Source organism: Oncorhynchus keta, chromosome 20 (assembly GCF_023373465.1).
Source record: "Oncorhynchus keta strain PuntledgeMale-10-30-2019 chromosome 20, Oket_V2, whole genome shotgun sequence".
In the NCBI taxonomy this organism is placed as follows: domain Eukaryota; kingdom Metazoa; phylum Chordata; class Actinopteri; order Salmoniformes; family Salmonidae; genus Oncorhynchus; species Oncorhynchus keta.
The window spans coordinates 11,617,370-11,636,747 of NC_068440.1; the positions used below are offsets into that span (position 1 = coordinate 11,617,370).

General features: G+C 41.3%; 1 protein-coding gene and 1 gene segment (V, D, J or C); both read left to right on the top strand.

Annotated features, from left to right (window-relative positions):
* The first annotated feature begins 9,295 nt into the window (after window positions 1-9,295).
* On the top strand, window positions 9,296-14,812 carry LOC118399055 (immunoglobulin epsilon heavy chain-like). The segment is given in 5 exon segments: window positions 9,296-9,438; window positions 9,615-9,941; window positions 10,055-10,354; window positions 10,570-10,686; window positions 10,850-14,812. Coding segments are annotated over 5 exon segments (843 nt in total).
* Window positions 14,813-15,070: 258 nt separating this feature from the next.
* On the top strand, window positions 15,071-19,264 carry LOC118399400 (M1-specific T cell receptor beta chain-like). Its single transcript, XM_035795456.2, has 5 exons — window positions 15,071-15,147; window positions 16,205-16,540; window positions 16,795-17,097; window positions 17,269-17,391; window positions 18,316-19,264. The coding sequence occupies exons 1-5, from the start codon at window positions 15,093-15,095 to the stop codon at window positions 18,351-18,353; spliced, it is 855 nt and encodes a 284-aa protein (XP_035651349.1). The 5' UTR covers window positions 15,071-15,092; the 3' UTR covers window positions 18,354-19,264.
* Window positions 19,265-19,378: the final 114 nt, after the last annotated feature.

The window sequence follows — 19,378 nt, forward strand, 5'->3', positions numbered from 1 at the left end:
ACTCAAAATTAAGCTCAGGTGCATCCTGTTTCCATTCATCATCCTTTAGATTTTTCTGCAATTTGATTGGAGTCCACTTGTGGTAAATTCAATTGCTTGGACATGATTTGGAAAGGCACACACCTGTCTATATAAGGTCCTACAGTTGACAGAGCATGTCAGAGCAAAAACCAAGCCATGAGGTCGAAGGAATTGTCCGTAGAGCTCCGTGGACAGGATTATGTCGAGGCACAGATCTGGGGAAGGGTACCAAGAACACAGTGGCCTCCATCATTCTTAAATGGAAGAAGTTTGGAACCACCAAGACTTGTCCTAGAGCTGCCCGCCTGGCCAAACTGAGCAATCGGGGGAGAAGGGACTTGGTCAGGGAGGTGACCAAGAGGTGACCAAGAATCCAGTAAAAGGCACATGAGTTTGCCAAAAGGCACCTAAAGGACTCTCAGAATCTCTGGTCTGATGAAACCAAGATTGACCTCTTTGGCCTGAATGCCAAGCGTCCAGTCGGGAGGAAACCTGGCACCATCCCTACGGTGAAGCATGGTGGTGGCAGCATCATGCTGTGGGGATGTTTTTCAGCGGCAGGGACTGGGAGACTAGTCAGGTTCGAGGGAAAGATGAATGGAGCAAAGTACATAGAGATCCTTGATGAACATTTTCTACAGAGCTCTCCAGACCTCAGATTGGGGCGAAGGTTCACCTTCCAACAGGACAACGACCCAAAGCACACAGCCAAGACAATGCAGGAGTGGCTTCGGGGTAAGTCTCTGAATGTCCTTGAGTCCAGACTTGAACCCGATCCAACATCTCTGGAGAGACCTGAAAATAGCTGTGGAACGGTATCAAATACATCAAACACATGGTTTCCAAGTGTTAGATGACATTCGATTGGCTCCGTTCCGGCCATCATTATGAACTGTCCTCTCCTCAGCAGCCTCCACTGCTTCTAACGTGTCCTTGTGACCATCAGAGAGGAAAACAGAAGGCATGTGCATGTTCCTGAGTCATAGCTTTCAGGAATGGGGGCATAATATTTTGTAGCTTAAACCGCTCAAACTCTAGAGCCAAATATAAAACAAAATAAACATGCCACATAGGCACTAGAAACCACTAGAAACAACTAGACGCCACTAGAAACCACTAGAAACCACTAGAAACCACACTAGCTCTCACAGTCTCATGTCAGAATTAGACGTTCATCCATGTTTGTCAAACGTCACATTTCGAAGTTCTTCCAAATGTCAAATTTCAAAGTGTTTAAGGTTAAATTTAGGTTTAAGCATTCATTTTAAAATCTTAAAGTTAGGCATTAACTCCGAATGGTTAAGGTAAGGGTTAAGATTTGAAATAGTCTTAAAACAAAAATCACAAAAACATCTTTCTATGTCACTGGATTCGAACATGCAATCTTTGGCACCAGAGGCAGATGCTCCATCTTTCTGACACATCAAATTTCAAATGTCAAATTTAGAAGTGTTTAAGGTTATGTTCATGCATTAACTCCAATTATTTATTTATTTTGTCTCAAAATAACTTTCTATCGCTGGATTCGATCATGCAACCTTTGGCACCAGAGGCAGATGCTTGACCAGCAAAAAACACTTTCTATCACCGAATTTGAACGTGCAACCTTGGCACCCAGAGTCAGATGCTTGACCAGAGGCAGATGCTTATGCCCATCTGCCTTCCTAGTGTCTCTTGTTTTTTTTTCTTCATTTAAGACCAAGACAACCAGGTGAGGGGAGTTCCTTACTAATTAGTGACCTTAATTGATCAATCAAGTACAAGGGAGGAGCGAAAACCCGCAGACACACGGCCCTCGGAATGAGTTTGACACATGTCGTACAGTATAGCTATTATTTAAAACAGTAGTCAAATTTGGCATTAATGATCAAATTATCTTTAATGACCCTAAGATTAAAATCTCCCTATGAATGAACGAAAGTTCAGTATGAGTACATAACTTATACAAGCTACTCATATACAGATATGATTTGGGGAAGGAAACAGGCACACACTGTGGCACAGGCAATTCAACGCATTCTTAGTCTTCTACATAATTAACTTTCAGACAGTCATGCCCTTTGTGTTGTAATACTGTCATTATGTGTGGTCTCATTCCTCTGTCTCTGCATATATTGGCGTGCCAACCTGTGTGTGTGTGTGTGCTTGTGTGTGTGTGTGTGTATGTGTGTGTGTGTGTGTGTCTACATGTGTGTCACATCTATGACAGAATTCTTGTCATTACTGCAGTTGAAACCTTATGTAAATTTGTTTACTTGACAAGCCTGAAAAAGCGACTTGTACTGGGTTCATTTTATGTCCCTGAACTACCTTTCAATTCTTTGACAAAATATGACTTGTATGGTCATGAGTCCTTAAATGACTGAGTCTCATAGTTGAGATATGGTGCAGCGATTTTGGGGGCTTGTATCGAACTCCTGGTCTCACTCTGAAGGCAAACAGGCTGACCACTCCCAGTATTTAAACTTTTTTTGTAGTGCTTACCAGATTGTTCAAATATGTAAATATTTTGATTGCTTCCACAAGGACTTCATCTCATGTATATCTTAAATCAAAATGATGTTTACACTATGAGAGAGATAGAGAGATACTGTTCCATTTTTTAAAACGAAACAACAGCAAAAAACGCCGGCTAAACCACTTCTATTCTCGTTTCAATCACGTCATTATTACGGAATTCCAGAACCTGTTAAAACGTGCAGCATAGTGAATTAACTATATTCCTGTGTTGTTTACATACTTGGGCCATAGACATTTCTGCAATGTATGTGTGGCTCAGCACCGACCAGGAATATACTTTCACCTGTCCAGTTCTTTCACACCAGTGCAAACGAAGGAAAGGAGACTTGAAGAGGAAGGCACTTTTGATTATTGAGATGCACTCGTAGATTTCCTGCCACCCTCATCCTTTACACTTGAAGAAACATGAGTCACCCTACAGGGCAATAGTAGGTACTACAATTTAAATACAGACAAAGCAGCATTATCACTGTCATGTAATTATCTGAAGATGCCCAACTCCAATCCTCAGGCACTGCAATCCCGCTGTTTTTAATTTCCCCCCCGCACTTGATTGATTGTCACTAATTTCCCAGAGACCGATTCAAAGGCATGAACACTGTGGTCCACGAGGACTGTAGTTGTACTCAGCTGCTATATAAAAAGCAATGATGAAACTGAAATACCAAGAAAGAGCTGTCGGTTAGTAGTAATTGTAGCTGTAATTGAGAGATGCAAACTGCCGTGTTTATGTTGTAATAGTCAGTTGTGTTTGCTGCTTCAAACAGGTAGTGGTCTGGAAAGGCAGGCCATTGCAGAGAGCACACCCTTGTCTTTGATGTGAGGTCGTGTGGTCAGAGATGGAGAGAGACTCTGACTGTTCTCACCAACAAGATGAGGCCCTCGCTAGAAAAGTGACAAAGTGATGACGGATCAGAATATGTAGAGCTACAATCAACAAACGCAACAGTGAGGGATTCTGGCATGTACAAGGCCAGTGGTTCCCAACCAGGCCTATCCATGGGGGGTACTTTACCATAAGCTGACTGGTAAAACGCACATGAGGGGGCACTTCAGGGGTACTCCGGGCAGAACATAAATTCAGTTGGTGGTACAGTAACCAAAATAAGTTGGGAACCACTGTACTAGGCTATTGTTTTTCAGTTCAGGGCACAATAGTCCACACGGCAATGGACCAAGGGTAATTGTCACAAGTCAAATGCATTTACAACTGTGTGTTTCTGCTTAAAGAAATAATAGCCCATAGCGACTGATGTACTGTATATACTTTGTAAGTTGAATTTACCAATTTGATACAGATCTATTCTATTTATTTATTTATCCGTTATTTTACCAGGAAAGTTGACTGAGAACACGTTCTCATTTGCAGAAACGACCTGGGGAAACGTTACAGGGGAGAGGAGGGGGATTAATGAGCCAATTGTAAACTGGGGATTATTAGGTGACTGAGTTGGTTTGAGGGCCAGATTGGGAATTTAACTAGGACACCGGGGTTAACACCCCTACTCTTACGATAAATGCCATGAGATCTTTAATGACCTCAGAGAGTCAGGACACCCGTTTAACATCCCATCCAAAAGACAGCACCCTACACAGGGCCCTGGGGAATTGGGATATTTGGGACCATTTTAAATAAATAAAATGAAAATAATTGGGACAATGTTTTTATGTTTCATTTTGCTAAAATAGAGGACCAGGCAGCCTATTTAGTTGGAGTGGAGCAGCAACAGGTGCGACTGAGTCAGAGGCTCAGGTGCAAAAATAGGTGGTATTTATCTTGAGTAATGAAGAAGACTGGATCTAGCATTGAGTATTTACAAAATGGACAGATTTAATGAAAAGAGTTGACAAAAATAATCCACTTCAAAAATAATAGACTTACTTGGCCAAAATAGTACACTCAGGAAAAAAAGGAAAGGTGCTATTTATAACCTAAGCTATTGGGCTGTCCCCATATGACAACCCTTTGAAGAACCCTTTTTGGTTACAGGTAGAACCCTTTCCACAGAGGGTTCTACATGAAACCCAAAATGGTTCTACCTGGAACCAAAAAGGGTTCTCTTATGGGGACAGCCGATGAACCCTTTTGTAACACTTGACTTGTCAATGGAAACACACAAAGCTGAGTATAATCTGATCGAGATCTGTAAGTAAATGTTACAATTAGTGCTGCTCCTCCTGAATGAGGAGAATGGGTATCCTAGGACCTTCCCTAACCTGGCATAGACCACTCAGACAGTCAAACAGGTACATTAAGTGATAATCACCCTATAAAGGCATTCCCATTACACACTTCACATAAAAATGAACATTACTTAATATTAACATGTTAATGTTAATGTCTCAGTTTGTGTGGGGAAAATTAAGGAAAATGACTCAGGCACGTGGCAATGACTCAGGCACATCGTCAAACATTTTTATTTTTCAACAAAGAATTACTTCATAAACTCAGCAAATAAAGAAAAGTCCTCTTACTGTCAACGGCCTATATTTTCAGCAAACTTAACATGTGTAAATATTTGTATGAACACAACAAGATTCAAAAACTGAGACATAAACTGAACAAGTTCCACAGACATGTGTCTAACAGAAATTGAATAATGTGTCCCTGAACAAAGGAGGGTCAAAATCAAAAGTAACAGTCAGCATCTGGTGTGGCCACCAGCTGCATTAAGTACTGCAGTGCATCTCCTCTTCATGGACTGCATCAGATTTGCCAGTTCTTGCTGTGAGATGTTACCCCACTCTTCCTCCAAGGCACCTGCAAGTTCCTGGACATTTCTGGGGGGAATGGCCCTAGCCCTCACCCTCCGATCCAGCAGGTCCCAGATGTGCTCAATGGGATTTAGATCCGGGCTCTTCGCTGGCCATTGCAGAACACTGACATTCTTGTCTTGCAGGAAATCACGCACAGAACGAGCAGTATGGCTGGTGGCATTGTCATGCTGGAAGGTCATGTCAGGATGAGCCTGCAGGAAGGGTACCACATGAGGGAGGAGGATGTCTTCCCTGTAATGCACAGCGTTGAGATTGCCTGCAATGACAAGCTCAGTCCGATGACGCTGTGACACACCGCCCCAGACCATGGCGGACCCTCCACCTCCAAATCGACCCCGCTCCAAAGTACAGGCCTCGGTGTAACTCTCATTCCTTCAACGATAAACGTGAATCTGATCATTACCCCTGGTGAGACAAAACCGCAACTCGCCATTGAAGAGCACTTTTTGCCAGTCCTGTCTGGTCCAGTGAAGGTGGGTTTGTGCCCGTAGGTGACATTGTTGCCGGTGATGTCTGGTGAGGACCTGCCTTACAACAGGCCTACAAGCCCTCAGTCCAGCCTCTCTCAGCGGACAGTCTGAGCACTGATGGAGGGATTGTGCGTTCCTGGTGTAACTCGGGCAGTGGTGTTACCATCCTGTACCTGTCCCGCAGGTGTTACATGTGGTCTGCCACTGCGAGGATGATCAGCTGTCCACCCTGTCTCCCTGTAGTGCTGTCTTAGGCGCCTCACAGTACGGACATTGCAATTTATTGCCCTTGGCCACATCTGCAGTCCTCATGCCTCCTTGCAGCATGCCTAAAGCACATTCACGCAGATGAGCAGGGACCCTGGGCATCTTTCTTTTGGTGTTTTTCAGAGTTAGTAGAAAGGCCTCTTTAGTGTGGTAAGTGTTTCAAAACTGTGACCTTAATTGCCTACCATCTGTAAGATGTTAACAACCGTTCCACAGGTGCATGTTCATTAATTGTTTATGGTTCTTTGAACAAGCATGGGAAACAGTGTTTAAACCATTTACAATGAAGATATGTGAAGTTATTTGGATTTTTACTAATTATCTTTGAAAGACAGGGTCCTGAAAAAGAGACATTTCTTTTTTTGCTGAGTTTATTTCTAATTTTCTGCTTTGGTATGCTCCTGCATGACAGATTAGATGTGATATTATTTGATTTCTTTCTAAATCACTTTTTTTTGCTTGGCCTAATTGCACCTGTGTCGGCCTGAAGATGTTGAAATAGTCAATTCTAAGTAATACTTCCATGGACTTTACATCTCAATGATGCCTATATTATGTTTTTTGGAAGTGCAGCTAACTGTTATAAAAAGAAAAAAACAAGTCTTCAAATCCACCAATGCATTTGCATTACTTGACAAAAAGGATAAAAGCAGTCAACTGATTCATATCTGTAACATGGATTATTCTGATCCATTTAGCTTATTTTGTTGGTTTGCGTGTTGACCACAGTACTACAGTCTTTCTAAATCTATTCCTGTGGGACCCAGAAGGCCTAGCACTAACACACCTGACTCAACTACTTGACTGATCACTAATCACTCAACTCGTGAATTGTTGAAGCGAGTGTGTTAATAGTGCTGGGCTAGAACCAGAATGTGACTGAGAGGCACTGCAGAACGACAAATAAGAACAAAACATGCATAGTGGTTATTTATTGCATTTGGATATACAGTCCCTTTGGAAAGTATTTGGACCCCTTAACTTATGACATGTTTTGGTAGGTTACAGCCTTATTCTAAAACGATTACATCGTTTGTTTCCCTCATCAATTTACATAAAATACCCCATAATGACAAAGAAAAAAAAAGGATTTTAGAAAAGTTTGCTAATTTACAAAAAGAAAACGGAAATATCGGTACATATCTATTCAGATCCTTTACTGAGTACTTTGTTGAAGCATATTTGGCAGCGATTACAGCCACGAGTCTTTTTGGGTATGACGTTAAAAGATTGGCACACCTGTGTTTGGGGAGTTTCTCCCATTTTACTCTGCAGATCCTCTCGAGCTCTGTCAGGTCGGTAAGGTTGCTGCACAGCTATTTTCAGGTACCTCCAGAGATGTTCGATCAGGTTCAAGTCCGGGCTCTGGCTGGGCCACTCAAGGACATTCAGAGACTTGTCCTTGAAGACACTCCTGCATTGTTTTGGCTGTGTGTTTGGGTCGTTGTACTGTTGGAAGGTGAACCTTCGCCCCAGTCTGAGGTCCTGAGCGCTCTAGAGAAGATTTTCATCAAGGATCTCTCTGTACTTTGCTTCGTTCATCTTTCCCTCGATCCTGACTAGTCTACCAGTCCCTGACGCTGAAAAACATCCCATGGTCTGAGAGTCTTTAGGTGCCTTTTAGCAAACTCCAAGCGGGCTGTCAGGTGCCTTTTACTGAGGACTGGCTGAGGAGTGGCTGAGGAGTGGCCAGTCTACCATAAAGGCCTGATTGGTGGAGTGCTGCAGAGATGGTTGTCCTTCTGGAAGGTTCTCCCATCTCCACAGAGGAACTCTAGAGCTCTTTCAGAGTGACCATCGGGTCCTTGGTCACCTCCCTGATCAAGGCCCTTCTCCCCCTATTGTTCAGGTGGTTACAAAGTTCTTACATTTAAGAATGATGGAGGCCACTGTGTTCTTGGGGACCTTCAATGCTGCAGACATTTTTTGGTACCCTTCCCCAGATCTGTGCCTCGACACAATCTTGTCTCTGAGCTCTACGGACAATTCCTTCGACCTCATGGCTTGTTTTTTTCTCTGACATGTACTGTCAACTGTGGGACCTTATATAGACAGGTGTGTGCTTTTCCAAATCACGTTCAATCAATTGAATTTACCACAGGTGGACTTCAATCAAGTTGTAGAAACATCTCAGGGATGATCAATGGAAACAGGATGCACCTGAGCTCAATTTCGAGTCTCATAGCGAAGGGTCTGAATACTTATGTCAATAAGGTGTTTCTGTTTTTTATTTTTAATACATTTGCAAAAAATGCAAAAAAACAGTTTTTGCTTCGTCATTATGAGGATTTTTATTTATTTAATATATTTTAGAATAAGGCTGTAACATAACAAATGTGGGAAAAGTAAAGGGGTCGGAATACTTTCCAAAGGCACTGTAAATGCATTCAATGTTAGGCACATTAAACAATATGATATATAGTAGAATACACTAACATAATGCAATTTCCTGTAGTTGGCATAACTCCAAAACGATTCAAATGCTCAACATTCAACGTCAACCACCCTTAAAGGACACTGCAAGGCATTCGAATTCAAAGAAGAAAGTACAGTATACAATTAGTGTCCGCTTGTTTGTGTTCATGTTGATCAGTCTTACTTTAGTCTTTCTTCAACTAGTTTTTCTGTCATACATTGTGAGCAACTAAAACAAGAAAAGAGTAGTCAGTTAATAGTCGCTAGTTGTAGCCCGAAATGTGAGATGCAATGATTCTACCGAGGCGCTTCCTTATATTTTAATAGTCAGTGTGCTTGCTGCTTTAAACAGACAAGTGGACAGGAAACACAGGCCCATGCAGAGAGCATAGCCTTGTTTTTGATATGAGGTGTGTGGTTAGAGTGGTTAGAGGTGGAGTGACTCTGAGCTCTTACAAACACTGTGAGCTCCTCCGTAGGAGCCTGTGCTGTTTTGCAAACACATACAGTACATAAACATGAATAATCTTACTTACAAGGGAAAATCTGTGTAATTACTGAAATATCCATTACTAACCATTATACCACGTTTCGATGGATGAGGTTTATCTATAACGACAAAACCAGAAAAAATTTGGAATTAGAGTCAAAGTGCTCATTAAATGGCTCCCAAAATACTCCCTAAAAATCCCTAAAGTTTTTTTTTTAATGTGCTGTGAAGCATTGGTGTAAGCTTTTAATCATACCCCTTTTATCTAACATAGGGACACTTGAAGATGTAAAAAAGAAGAAGAAAAAAAGGTTTCCGGTATTTCGATTTGAAGGGTGTATACATCAGAAGAATGACTGTCTCAAAGCTTTTTTAACCATATATATATATATATGGTTAAAAAAGCTTTGAGACAGTCATTCTTCTGATGTGTCATGATGCGTGCCTGCCTTTTTCTGTTGTGGAGTACTCTCTCAGGTAAATTCATTTCCAACTCTTGTGCTATTAGCACTTCAACAATTCTTCCTTTATGGCAAATTCTTAAGCCAAACATTGGTAAAAAAAATAATAATAATTATTCGCTTTTCCATCACAACTACCAATCAGACAGTTTGCATAATTCTGAGTTTCATAATTCATGTTTCTGCTTACAGCTACTTGGACAAACCAAATAATTGTGACCCAGACACCTGGTGTGGTGAAGATGATAGCCAGTGGCACGGTGACTTTGAAGTGCCACGTTGATCAGATTCTCGCCTTTTGCCACTCAGTGACTTGGATGAAAGTAGACGCCAGGACTGGAACAATGAGCACAAGAACTAACGTAAAGATTAATACGACCTCTGAGGTAGGGAAACGGGACAGAGTATGTTTGGCAACCATCACCAACGCATTAGTGAGCGACTCTGGCATGTACTACTGTTTGGCTGTTCACTCCAAGGCGGTCCACACTGGCAACGGATCCAATCTAATCGTCACAGGTGAAATACAACTATACATTTGCTAATATCAACACCATATAATCTGCACTGCAAATAACAAGGCGGAAGGAATATCCCCAAATGATAATTGAAAGTTATTCTTCTCATTACAGAGAGCAGCACTGAATCCCCAAACATCAAAATCGTCTCATCAGACAGCGACGGCTCATCCGCCGCTCTGCTGTGTTTGGTGTCTGGAGTGGTCCCGTCTCAAGTCCATGTGTTCTGGCTCATAGACGGGAGAGAGGACAGTGGACTTACTGAGTCCACCTGGACAGACAACAGTGATTCAGCCACAGAGTTCACTAGGAACCAGATTCTGGTCCAGGCAGAGGAGTGGGACAGAGGGGTTCAGTGTACGTGTGTGGTGGAGTTTGAGGGAAATTCTATCAACAAAACTGTGCAAAGAATAGGTACGTAAAAAATATGCTTTTTCAGGACATTATGGTCAACATTCCCCTCACAATTGCACTCTTGCAGTGAACAAAATGACTGTTTTACTGCTAGAGAATTCTCTCAACAATGTCCATGACAAGGCACAGAATATTTATGCAGACTACAGTTACCTTACTTACTTACTTAGTACATTTACATACTTCTCTTTGTGTATGGTATGTCATATTCTCAGATTTTGCCGTGCTGTGTTACGTCACAGTGTGGATATACAGACTCCTGGGAATAACTGCCTGGCTTCTGCTGTTGATCCTGGCTACCACTGTGGCAGCATGCAGGGGCAGGACTAGAGGTATGTATAAACACTGACTTTGGTCCTGAATGACCCAAATACATGAACAGAGTAGCATGTAATAATACAAAATATACAAATGTACTGTACGTTGTAATGGTTCAGTTAAACTGTCGAGTAATTCACCTGTTTTGACATGCACTGTCTTTATTTTGTGACTTAGGTGTTCAGAGGAAGGATACCTCAAAGAACAGGGGACGAAGGCATAATTCATCATAAAAAGGTTTTACAGTTTGTCATTTGTACAAAGTCATTTTGGTCGCATTGTCGTGTGTCAAGACCATTGGGAAAAGTTGTTTATTTTTGTTGTTGTTGTCGTCGCTTGCTTAACTGTTGCTAACTATTCAAAAATGAAAGTGTAAATTGGGAAAAAGCTCATTAGAATTTCAAATTGCAGTTATATATTTTTTCTCATAGAACATATTCATACTGAATTATAATCCACTGTAAATGCTCTCTGATTACAAAGTCCTGGGTCAGATATCCACTTTTTTTCTTATTCGAAACCTTTGCGCGAGTGATCGAAATGTTATTGAATTCCCCTCTGTGAACCACACTTTGCTACGCTTCATGCAGGCAACTGTGTCGTTACAGACTTCGAATGAATCCATTTCAAGAAAATGTCCATGTTTAAAAAGATGCAATACAATAGTATTGCTACATTCCTATATTCTCATGCTATGCTGTTACTGGCTTATTTGCTAAAGTAAGAAACTTTTCCAGAAATCCTCACCATCTGTTTTGACTACTAACTTGTAAAGGAGAGACATGATACCCAACTATTTCTCTTAATAAGTGCATATCAGATAATCAAATGAAATCACATTTTATTTGTCACAATGCACCGAATACAACAGGTGTGGACTTGACCGTCAAATGCTTCCTTAGGAGCCCTTTTCCACCAACGCAGAGTTAAAACGTTTATTTTTATGTGCTAAATAAAAAAAGGAAATAATAACACAGATACGTGCATATTTTATGATAAAGTAATTGCAATAACTGTCCTTCAAATGAAGTAAGCCGTGTGCAGCACCGTCGCTTATCCAAATCATCTTATTTAGTCCAACAGACTAAATGTGTAAACGTGTCCTATGTGAGAAAGGGCGACATTATTGCTGGTCTCTGTCGTTTTGCTTTCATTTCTGAAAGAGGAGGTCAGAGACCTGGCAGTGTGGTAACAGATTAACAACCTCTCTCTCAATGTGGGCAAGACAGAGGGCCGAACAGGCCCTCATTAACATCGATGGGACTGAAGTTGAGCGGGTCGAGAGTTTCAAGTTCCTTGGTGTCCACATCACCAACAAAGTATCATGGTCCAAACACACCAAGACAGCTGTGAAGTGGGCACGACAACACCTTTCCCCCTCAGGAGACTGAAAATATTTGGCATGGGTCCCCAAATCCTCAAATACAGCTGCACCGGTGAGAGCATGCTGACCGGTTGCATCATCGCCTGGTAAGGCAACTCCTTGGCATCTGACCGTAAGGAGCTGCAGAGGGTAGTGCGAACGGCCCAGTACATCACTGGGGCCAAGCTCCCTGACATCCAGAACCTATATACTAGGCGGTGTCAGAGGGAAGCTCAAAAAATAGTCAAAGACTCCAGTCACCCAAGTCATAGACTGTTTTCTCTGCTACCGTACGGCAAGCGGTACCAGAGCGCCAAGTCTAGGAACAAAAGGCTCCTTAACAGATTCTACCCCCAAGCCATAAGACTGCTGAGCAACTCTATTACTTGAACTGCATTGTTGGTTAAAGGCTTGTAAGGAAGCATTTCACGGTAAGGTCTACTACACCTGTTGTATTCGGCGCATGTGACAAATAAAATTTGATTTGATTTTTGGTTTAAAAAAATGGTACAGTAAGCAACTCCAAAGCATGGATTGCAGTAATTCCTTATCTATAGACTACTTTGAGAGGTAATGAAATGAATGAATTAAGGAATGAATGAATGAATTAATTGTATTATTTGAGTGTACCTATCGCTTTTAAATGTCATTGCCAGGTAAATGAATGGGAAGAGCATGATTTCGTTCAGAGAATGAACTGCCAGACATATTCTTTGTCCATTTTTGGGGTTGCTACAGATTTGTCAGTCGATAACATAGAGGCCTCCTCTTCCTTCCTGCCCTACATCTCATAGACTATATGCCAATGAACAGCCATTTCATTCAACCCGTTTCCAAATGAGGAGTTAAAACATGCAGGCTAATTTAAATAGAGTAATAACATTTTCATATGGAAAAGTAGAAAGCTTGGTATACAGTGCATTCAGAAAGTATTCAGACCCTTTCACATTTTCCACATTTTGTTACGTTACAGCCTTATTCTAAAATTGATTAAATCAATAAAAATCGTCATCAATCTACACACAATACCCCATAATGACAAAACAAAAACAGGTTTTTAGAAATGTTTACAAATGTATTATTAAATAAAAGATAATACAGTATTTACATAAGTATTCAGACCCTTTGCTATGAGACTCGAAATTGAGCTCAGGTGCATCCTGTTTCCATTGATTATCCTTAAAATGTTTCTACAACTTGATTGAAGTCCACCTGTGGTAAATTCAATTGACTGGACATGATTTGGAAAGGTACACACCTGTCTATATAAGGTCCCACAGTTAACTGTGCATGTCAGAGCAAAAACCAAGCCATGAGGTCGAAGGAATTGTCCTTAGAGCTCCAAGACATGATTGTGTCAAGGCATAGATCTGGGGAAGGGTACCAAAAAATGTCTGCAGCATTGAAGGCCTCGAAGAACACAGTTGCCCCCATCATTCTTAAATGGAAGACTCTTCCTAGAGCTGGCCGCCCGGCCAAACTGAGAAATTGGGGGAGAAGGGCCTTGGTTAGGGAGGTGACCAAGAACCCGATGGTTACTCTGACAGAAGGAAGCCACTCCTCAGTAAAAGGCACATGACATCCCGCTTCGAGTTTGCCAAAAGGCACATAAAGGACTCTCAGACCATGATTCTCTGATCTGAAGAAACCAAGATTGAATGCCAAGCATCACGTCTGGAGGAAACCTGGCACCATCACTACGGTGAAGCATGGTGGTGGCAGCATCATGCTGTGGATATGTTATTCAGCGTCAGGGACTGGAAGACAAAATATATCATTCTCAACACCTGCTTTGGCTTTGTCATTATGGGGTATTGTGTGTATATTGATGAGGGGAAAAACAATTGAATCAATTTTAGATTAAGGCTGTCACGTAACAAAATGTGTAAAAAGTCAAGGGGTCTGAGTACTTTCCGAATTGCTGAAAATGACATGAGATCTGTAGCTGAGAATGAGACTGAGTGGCAGAGTAGACCTAAATGTGGTTTGCGTTCTGTTCATAATTTTGCCAGAACAGTGGACAGAAAGAAACACACAATCAAGTCAGGAGGTACAGCAGTGGCTTGTGGTTTGAAGAGGCGACACTGACTGAGGTGGGCTTTCAAGGCAAATGTCATAGGTCGACTTCTGAAGAATTCATGCACTCATGAAAAAAAAATCCCCTTGCAATTGTTGTGACATTTTGTGCTCTTTGTCACCTCCAACTAAATCATTTTGGAAAAAAATACAGAGGTAATGATCATCATCATCATTTGTGTCAGTTCCATTTCAATTAAATATATATGTTTTTAAACTTATGCAACTGGCACTGCCTAGCGTTGAAACAATGGAGACCACTAACTACCTCTTCATTTTAAGAGGTTGCTAACCAGAATGGTAGCATCAGTTGTCTGCAGTCCCTTTTTACTCAGTGGTATGGCCTCACAACCTTAATCAGGTCAAAGAAAAGACCACCATGTTGCACATTTAGTTTGGAGAGCATTTCAGTCTGTGTCCACTTTTGATTCAATTGTTGTTGACATGCCAAATGAATAAAGCCACTTTGAATTAGCTAAAGAAGAGTGTATAAACTGTAAAGACGTACCTTGTAAATATATACTGATGTAAACAAACCATTTTTGCTTATAATTACTTGGACTGAAAAAATTTACTGATATACCTTAGAATATAACATCCTCCTGAATCTGTCACGGACTGCATCGAGAGACAGCTTTCTACAAAACTACATAAATGTCTCTGTAATATCTTTCAGAAATGGTTTTGAAATTAAAAGCACACCCTCATTGTCATTCAGCGTTCTCTTTATTTCTAATTCAGTACCCCATTATCACCTGTCAATTAATATACTAAAGGCTCATCTTTTGCTGAAATATTTTCGATCTGCAGCAATTATCTGAAATACTTTCATTAGGTATTGCCCATTGGTATGCGTTTGTGTGCGTGTGTGTGCGTGTGTGTGTGTGTGTGTGGGGGGGGGGGGGCGACGACTATTCTTCCATCCTGTCAAATGTCTTTATTACTTAGCTGAAGGAGCGAGCAATTTCTCTCAACCCTCTGATGTTCGACATGTATACTCCGTTTCTGATTCTGTGCTACATGCATATTTTGAAAGGTAAGCTACATCTACTTGTATTCACTAATTGTATTTAATTTATTCGACACAATTCAAGATGGATTTACGTAAGTATTCAGACCCTTTATTCAGTAATTTGTTGAAGCCCCTTTGGCAGCGATTACAGCCACGAGTCTTCTTGGGTATGACGCTACAAACTTGGCACACCTGTATTTGTGGTGTTTCTTCCATTCTTCTCTGCAGATTCTCTCAAGCTCTGTCAGGTTGGATGGGGAGCGTCACTGCACAGCTTTTTTCAGGTCTCTCCAGAGATGTTAGATTGGGTTTAAATCAAAACAAGGACATTCAAAGACTTATCCCAAAGCCACTCCTGCGTTGTCTTGGCTGTGTGCTTAAGGTCATTGTCCTGTTGGAAGGTGAACCTTTGCCACAGTCTGAGGTCCTGAGCGCTCTGGAGCAGGTCAGCACTCCATCTGACCTGATTGGTGGAGTGCTACAGAGAAGCCACTCCTCAGTATTCAGACCCTTTAATCAGGATTTTTTTTAAGCACCTTTGGCAGCAATTATAGCCACGACTCTTCTTGGGTATGTGTAGGTCCTGGATTGCAGGAAGCTTGGCCCCCGTGATGTACTGGGCCGTATGCTGGGCTGTACGCACTGGTCCATGCGCACTACCCGCTGCAGCGCCTTACGATCAGATGCCAAGCAGTTGCTCGATGCAACCAGTAAGGATGCTCTCGATGGTGCATAAGTATTCAGACCCTTTGCTATGAGACTCGAAATGGAGCTCCAGTACATCCTGTTTCCAGTAATCATCATTGAGATGTTCCTGCAACTTGATTGGAGTTCACCTGTAGTAAATTCAATTGATTGTACATGATTTGGAAAGGCACACACTTGTCTAGAGTTGAAGTCGGACGTTAGTGGAGGCTGTTATAGCATCAAAGGGGGGACCACTCCATATTAATGCCCATGATTTTGGAATGAGATGTTCAACAAGCAGATGTCCACATACTTTTGGTCATGTAGTGTATCACTTAAACCCCATATGAATCTATGCAAGGCATTTGGTTCAGTATCGTGTTTCCATATTCAGTTGTAGGGTCCATCATGTCGGAGGACTCAACAGTGATCCAGTATCCCCCTGTTGTTGAGGAGGTAGTTGGCGGCAACATCACCATGAACTGCATTCTGGAAGGGTTGACTTCTTACTGTTATACTGTCGCCTGGATAAGACTGCCCAAACAACCCGGGGCGCTGCGAGTCCTCAAGAACACCATTATCAACACCAGATCTGAGTATGAAATCTTCAAGCATATGTGTCCAGTGTCCATCTACAACGTAGCTGTCACCGACTCTGGGATTTACTACTGTGCTGTCATATATGGCCAGCAGATCTACTTAGGCAACGGCACCACAGTGATTGTTAAAGGTTAGTATTATAGCATTTTATGTTGGTCCTACAAGCATTTGAACTATCAAAACCTTCATAGACCTTTTAATTGTAACCTGATTTTCGCATGATCTTGATGTGTTGTATCTCAAGCTTTAACTTGTGTTCCGTAAGAGTCACAGGCATGAGCTATGTCACTGATGCAGTATTTGTAATGAAGATCAAATCAGTTTCCAAATGATCTAACATCATTTTTATTTCCTTCCCCAATTTCTTCCCTTTATTTCATGTAGATGGAACCAAAGCTCCTCCAACCATTGAAATCCTGAAACCGCTGAACAGCTACCATTCCTCTGTCTCTCTCCTGTGTTTGGTGTCAGGAGTGGTCCCGTCTCAAGTCCATGTGTTCTGGCTCATAGACGGGAGAGAGGACAGTGGACTTACTGAGTCCACCTGGACAGACAACAGTGATTCAGCCACAGAGTTCACTAGGAACCAGATTCTGGTCAAAGCAGAGGAGTGGGACAGAGGAGCAGAATGCATGTGTGTGGTAGAGTTCGAAGGGCAGTACATCAACAAAACCGTGCAACACAATGGTAACTGCTCTTCCTCTTACTATCATTGGTTAGCACTACTGTAATAATATTGACCATATGTTCATGTGGTAACATTAATTTGACAATAAATGCAGTGAATTTGAAGATATTGAAACTTTCTGTATTGAGCTGTACCATTCCCTTTGATGAGATGTTATTGTGTCCTGTCAGATTTCTCCACAATGTGTTACACCATAGTGAGTCTCTACAGGGTTCTGGGAATTGTGTCCGCTCTTCTTCTTCTCCTTACACTGACTGCACGGGTACAGATATCCTGCAAGAGCAACAATTCAGGTAAGAGGTATTTTTGTATGATAGTTCATTATATACTGAACAAAAATATAAACGCAACATACAACAATTTTAACAATTTTACTGAGTTACAGTTCATATAAGGACATCAGTCAATTGAAATAAATTCATGAGGCCCTAATCTATGGATTTCACATGACTGGGCAGGGGCGCAACCACGGGTTGGCCTGGGGGGGCATAGGCCCAGACACTTGGGAGCAAGTTCGAGCCAATCAGAATGAGTTTCCCCCCCACAAAAGGGCTTTGTTAGACAGAAATACTCCTCAGTTTTATCAGCTGTCTGGGTGGCTGGTCTAAGATGATCTAGCAGGTGAAGAAGCTGGATGTGGGGGTCCTGGGCTGGCGTGGTTAAATGTTCATGGTCTGTGGTTGTGAGGCCGGTTGGACATACACAATTCTCTAAAACGACATTGGAGGCAGCTTATGGTAGAGAAATGAACATGACATTATCTGGCAACAGCTCTGGTGGACATTCCTGGAGGCAGCATGCCAATGGCACACTCCTTCAAAACATGAGACACCAGTGGCATTGTGTTGTGTGACAAAACTGCACATTTTAGATTGGCCTTTTATTGTTCCCAGCACAAGGTAGATATGCCACACCTGTCAGATGGATGGAATATCCTGGCAAAGGATAAATGCTCACTAACAGGGATGTAAACAAATTTGTGCACAACATTTGAGAGAAATGTGTTTTTAATGCATATGGAACATTTCTGCTGTCTTTTATTTCAGCTCCTGTACATGTTGCATTTATATATTGGTTCAGTATAGTTACGTGTGCGTGCGTGAAACAAAGTTCGATGTGAATAAACACACGTGTTTTTTTGTTTGACATTTTTCTCTCTTTTTTAAAACTTTGAACTAACTAAAAGTGCTAACTGTGTTCGTTTGTTTTTTCTTCAGGCAAGCGTAAGAAAAGCAACAGAAACCCCCCAAACTAAAGAAAAGGAGGGCTTTGGGATTCTGTCTTCATTGCGAAAACTGCAGGAAACCAACATTCAGAATTTGAGGGCTTTGAGTGAACCAGAGTGCTTCATACCAACTAGGAAGACGTTAAGTATGTAGTACGTTTTCACTGGGTGTCGAAAGGCTATAGAATTTTTACGTGACTTTTTATAAAGAAAATCCTTTTCACTTTGCTTTTGATTTCATTACATGAAAATTGTCAGATAAGCAATATTCATAAAAAAATCAAATGTGTTGGAATAGCCCAATTCTTCCATAAAGGGATATCCTGAAAGTACTGTAGTGATGAAATGTTTTTTTTCCCTCATCTTGTGTCACCATCTCAAAACATCCAGTAGATATCAGTGTTTACTCAAAATCTACAACCTACCCTTCCTGTCACTTGTGCGTCCATTGTAGTGACACTGATTGAATGAAGAATAGCGCCGAAGGAGATGGCTGCCATTTTATAATCCCATAACCAATTGTGCTATTGTGTATGCTTTTTTGAGCTATTTGTAACTTTTTAAAAAGTAAGCATTTCCCTGTCAGGTATTCGGCACATGTGACAAATTAAATTTGATTTGAGATAGGCTGGAGCTTTTTTAAACTATTTTAAAACATTATGTAGAAAACTCCATTAACCAAGTTGTCTGCATCAACATTTAAACAAACTAGCCATCATTCTTTTTACTAAGTTTTTATTTCTGTGATGGGTCTACATTGCCCCATGCTGTATCATAGTGTAAAAGTGTTTAATTGTGTTTTTTAATTTTTTACAGTTGACTAAAATCAGTGTAACTTTTTATTCAACAAAAATGACTACTGTACTTTGTATTGAGAGTATTAACATGTCATTACCTACATGGGAATACTTTTGTTCAGTCTTGCCATTACTTACTTGATTTTACCATGACTTAATCCAAATGCATCATTTTCATTAATTAGCCAGGGTGATTTATTTTCCATTCAGGACTAAGCAGCAGCATAACTATTTTCCAACCCTTTAAAATAATGTTGT